The 4,884-nt window shown below is 42.0% G+C and overlaps 4 protein-coding genes across 4 annotated transcripts in view; 2 read left to right on the top strand and 2 right to left on the bottom strand.

Moving 5' to 3' along the window:
• LOC118407692 overlaps positions 1-4,009 on the bottom strand; it is a 12,664-nt gene extending 8,655 nt beyond the window's left edge. The window contains exons 1-2 of the mRNA XM_035808210.1: positions 3,889-4,009; positions 4-127 (exon numbers count right to left, since the gene is read on the bottom strand). Of these exons, the coding sequence (XP_035664103.1) occupies positions 4-127; positions 3,889-4,009 (245 nt within the window). The remainder of the gene's footprint in view (positions 1-3; positions 128-3,888) is intronic.
• The window catches only part of LOC118407668 (tropomyosin-1-like), a 1,169,601-nt gene that overhangs the window by 594,211 nt on the left and 570,506 nt on the right, over positions 1-4,884 (bottom strand). The gene's annotated exons all lie outside the window — the stretch shown is intronic.
• The window catches only part of LOC118407610 (zinc finger protein 25-like), an 865,280-nt gene that overhangs the window by 321,540 nt on the left and 538,856 nt on the right, over positions 1-4,884 (top strand). The window lies entirely within an intron of this gene.
• LOC118407627 (zinc finger protein 525-like) overlaps positions 1-4,884 on the top strand; it is a 976,997-nt gene that overhangs the window by 442,190 nt on the left and 529,923 nt on the right. The window lies entirely within an intron of this gene.

The raw sequence follows: 4,884 nt of genomic DNA, 5'->3' as shown, positions 1-4,884 counted from the left end.
GACAGCATGTCCACCAGACTGGCGGCGGCGAACACCCGGATCAGCAGTGTCGCCATTTCCGCTTCCGGTGACGTCAGCACGTAGAACAGGCCCACCAGCAGGAACGGGAACGTGTGCGGGTACGCAGCTAGACATGGGGAACATAAGAAATATTAGTATGCTAGTTACTGAAAAAAAGCCAAACGTAAAGGTAGTTACATAGCCTTTTTTGAGGTCGGAATGCAGTGGGTGTGTCTTGCTATAGCCATATAGCCTTATAGGGCAATGTGTTTGAAGATCATGAAAACTAGAGTCTATCACTCTCCCGTCCACTGCCTTTACACCTAGAACATGTTAAACGTGTCTGAGCACGCCAATAGTACACAGAAGGGTAAGGGTGGTAGCCCCATAGCTTTTTTTGAGGCCTTAGCGGCAGCAGGTTGGTATCCACTGTATCTATAGGCACAGTATTTGAAGGTGGGGCCCATCCCTCTCTAACGTAACATGTCAGGTACCTATTCTTACACCTGGGTGGAGTGAGGAAAATCCTGTTAAGGACACAACAGCGTCTAACCGACATCAACAAGAATCTAATTCACTAAAATCTGTCTTATTCAAAACACCCGAAATACTCAAGACGAGAGAATGGATGACCCGATGTGCTTGGCTGAAACCCTACCGAAGCTGTAATGATGGGTCAGTCTCAGCTACGAGGGGCGAAGCATTGAAAAAGTGTACTATTAGAACTATGTTTCAATGTTCACAAAAACTCTCTAGAAGACTGGTCGTTATAGTTACACACAGTGGGTATCCAGTGTCTTTGTAACCCCCAAAAGACCCCACAAACCCTAGGTCACGGTAGGTGGGAACAGCATTCCAAACCCCTTCTTACAGCATAAACGAACTGTCCCTTACTCCCCACAATTGACTATTTACTGTCGATCCGTCCTAGTGCACAGTTTTCTGACCCACTTACGCAAATGCAGTACACTTGTACGATGTTTGTTTAGGAACAAGACCGCATTGCTGTTGGTTTGACTTCCGTAACTGACTATCGGGGCGTGACTACAGTGGGCGTGACGGAAAAATAGTGCAACCGACTCTGCTGCATACGACAGCGGGTACCGTGTTTCTACTCTCCAAGCAGAGGTCAGGCTCCGGCTGTTTTTTCAAACGTTTTTTAGTCGTTTTTATCGGGCTTTCTATTTTGTCATTTTTCTTGAAGTACGCCAGCCAGGTTTTGACACAGCAAGATAAATTAAAAATAGAAAGCCCGATAAAAACTACTTAAAAAAACGTTAAAAAAACAGCCGGAGCCTAACCTCTAACTTGGAGAGTACCGTGTTTCCGCCCTTAGCTTGGAGCAAGTAATGTACAGTACACTGCATACTACCAGTTTACTGTAGAATCACGCTAGTTAACGCAGTGTACAGAAACTCGAGAACACGGCTGTTGTTTCTGTGCTCTAAACAAATTACCACTAGCGTGGGAAAGGCTGCCTCAGTACCAGACTCTATAGGAGTCGGACTTTTGGAGTGCCTTGGAGGGCTCCTGATATTTTTTCTTTGCACACAAAATATCATATTCTGATAATTATGGACACCACAAGAGAGAAAGTATAATTAGAAACAACTATGCCATCAGAAATAAAGCATATCTGAGCCACAAACGCCCGTATCACAGAGCCTGTTAGGGAGGTTAGAAAGGGGCCGGTTTTACCATGTTTTAACTGTGTTCAGCCCGAAGGCAAACAGGTCTGACATATGGCGTCCTGGCAGGTCAACACAAACTAGATCAAAACAACTGAAGTTGTTTTTCGCAGTAATTCTTTAAAACTAAAATTACATTTCTCTTCGTTACCTACTGAACGCATACGCATGTAGGGTTGATCAAACCTCATTTTTGTGTGGGCTAGTGTGGGCGAAAGTGAATACACATGGCGTTGGCAAATACAAGAACACGAGCTTAGCCCGGGACGCGTCGGCTTCTTTGGCCGCAAACTTTATTGTTTCTTCCTAGAGTAGAGACAGTCTGAAGAAAACTTTTTGTATTTAAGAAAAACACTTTGTCCACAAGTTCAGCATTTGTCTTGAAGATTAATCTTCCTATCATTCGACTCAGTACGGAACCTGTAAGGACTTAAATATAACCTCAAACATAAACGGGACCATACGTTGTAGCTAGCTGTGTGTTGAGGTCAAGCAGCAAGCGGTAAATATTGAATGAAAGACCTTTTATCGGTTTATGAATTATTTGTCCCTTCGTGTCCCAACGGGAGGCGTTTTCACAGTAAAACCAAGAGATGTTTACAGCCATAAACTGGGGAACTCCTATCACAAATATACCTGAATACTTATTATCCAAGCAGAGGTTGAGTCGCGGGGATTGTTTTTACTGGAGGGGAGGTTCTAGTATCAAACCGGTAAAAAAATCCCTTCTTTAGGTATCAACTTCAGGTGGCGTGAATGGGAACGGGTTTTCTGCGCGTGGAGAATTTGCGCGTGCGCGTGAAAAATTTGCGCGTGAAAAAATAAAGTTCCTGAAATATGTCAGAAAATGTGCAGCAAGGAATTCTAAGGCAAAAAAATTTGATCCTGTGATACAATTTCCCATATGTAACCAGAATTTTTGGTTTGAAAAAATCCTGATTTTTAGATCCCTTGGGAATAGGTTCATTTGCATATTTTGAACAATCCGAAATCCCATTAATTTCACAGAAATACATGGAAAAATTACTTGTATGAGGTTTTATATTGTAAAATGTTACAATCTGAGGTTTTTCTCCATTCTAGAAGCTTCATTTCATCTTTTTTGAAGCAAATTGTTTCACGCGCAGATTTCAAACTTTTTTGCGCGTGAAAACTTAACATTTGAAAATCACTTGAAAATCAATCAGATCGAGATTTTGTACCCTAGAATGCAACAATACAATACTTAATTCCATTCTGTACCATCTTGTTTGAGCTTTTTAAGTTTAAAACTGCAAAAACTTTTTGAATCCCTTGGGAATCAGCTAATTTGCATATTGTCACGCGCAGATTTTTCACGCGCAAATTTTCACGCGCACATTTTTCACGCGCACAAAACCCCAACCCGCGTGAATTCGTCTTTCGGAAGGGACGTGTTAAAAAAGGAACACGCCAAACTGCCTTATTAATATATAATAGATTGGGTACCTACTGGCTGCATTAATACACCAATGTGAATCTAAATACAACTCCTACCAATTACTAGTGCGTCCTCCTTAAATTCCGGAAAACACCGAGCCATTTCCTACATCTGCTTGGAGATAATGGACTCGTCCACTTCAGTAGACTGTATCAAAATGAGCATCCATGCGTAGCAAAACTGATCTGTTCTTACAGGTTCACACAATGACATGTAGTTTAGAAGGGAGCATAGGTATATCAGCGTAATGTATTCTTTCAAGGACCCCGGTTCCGTATAAATAAGTCGAAGACCAAATTTGATAATAATGGACTGATAGAGAGAAGAGAAGTTTATGACACTGTAAGACATGATTGATTCTATCGTGTTTTGCCTTTGCTGGCCATTCTAACACATTTGTGAAGCGAAATCACCAGCTCTCCCTTGGTTCTAGATATTGCTATAGATCATAGATGCCCCAGTTTGACATACATCATTGAGATACTAGATCAGATATTAAAGCTGGCATATCGCTCAGGTATTAAAGCAGAGGATTGGAAAAGATCTTCTACCTGGGTTGACGAAGGAGGTTTTATCAAAACGTTGACGAACTCTAATTTGCTCTGCTCTGTATATGAGCTAAAATACTTAAAATTGTAATATAATCGGATCCTACTCATAACAGTAGTACAGTACAGAAAGAAGAAAGAGGTCACAAATCTACAACTGTTGACGGGACAAGACAAAGAAAGGAGTACCCACGCCAGTTGGTGACAGCGGACACGAACAGGAACTTGAGCACCAGCAGGGACCCGTACACCGCCAGGGTCGCCAGCAGGGCGTTATCGTACGACAGGGCGGTGGTTACAGCTCCTGTGGCCATGGTACACCGCTTTTTACACCGACTTCTGGGGAGAAACACGAGAAAAAGGGGTAGTTGTGATCCGGGAGTCGGGCAGGGATGACGCGTGGGGTCAACGGCCTGGGACTAATCCGTCCCCAAATTTGGGCTGGGCGATACCATGTGACAGTCGTGGGTAATAATCTTTTCTTAAAAGTGCTACTTTACTAGTCAAGAAAGTATCAAATATGTCCTAAGTTACTAAAGTAATCTTTTTACAAATCATTTTGTACATGTACTTAATTTATGATGTTGTAAAAGTGTTTTAGTTTGACATTTCCTCCCCCGTGATTGTTAAATGGCCGGGCCCTTTGTTGTGTTTGGGCGTCCCCCCTGAGGGGCATGGGCCCGTCCCGCGGCCAACATTTTATTCAGGTCAGCTCGTCTGGGGCGGTGGGGGAGAACCATTGTTAGTCACGGGTAGGATGTATGTAAATAAGTAGATATGTTCAATGACTTGATAAAACCTTATTGATATGTCAAAGAATGTTTGGGCTTTAGAGAAGTTGAAACGACGTGTTGAACATCATCTACACTCCTTCTGTGTACATCTGCTTGTATGGCCTTGTATGTTAGTATGTATAGCAGTGCTTTTGTTACGTCAATAAAGAGTCTGAAGGATAGGGGAGAACCGTTATTAGTCACAGGTAGGATTTGGGTCGTCTGTTAAAAAATATTGAAAATGAAGTTAATTTTATATTGGAGTGTGAGTTATATAGTGATATACGTAATTCTTTTATTAATGCCCTGAATTTTGATACACGAGCTAAACAGTTGGTACAAGATGAGCTTTTTGTATACATAATGAAATCATCTGACAACATTGTACTGCAAAAACTCGTGAATTCATATACACT

Source organism: Branchiostoma floridae, unplaced genomic scaffold (assembly GCF_000003815.2).
Source record: "Branchiostoma floridae strain S238N-H82 unplaced genomic scaffold, Bfl_VNyyK Sc7u5tJ_1439, whole genome shotgun sequence".
Lineage (NCBI taxonomy): Eukaryota > Metazoa > Chordata > Leptocardii > Amphioxiformes > Branchiostomatidae > Branchiostoma > Branchiostoma floridae.
The sequence above is the reverse complement of the archived record's forward strand: the minus strand, read 5'-3'. Positions and strand labels throughout refer to the sequence as shown.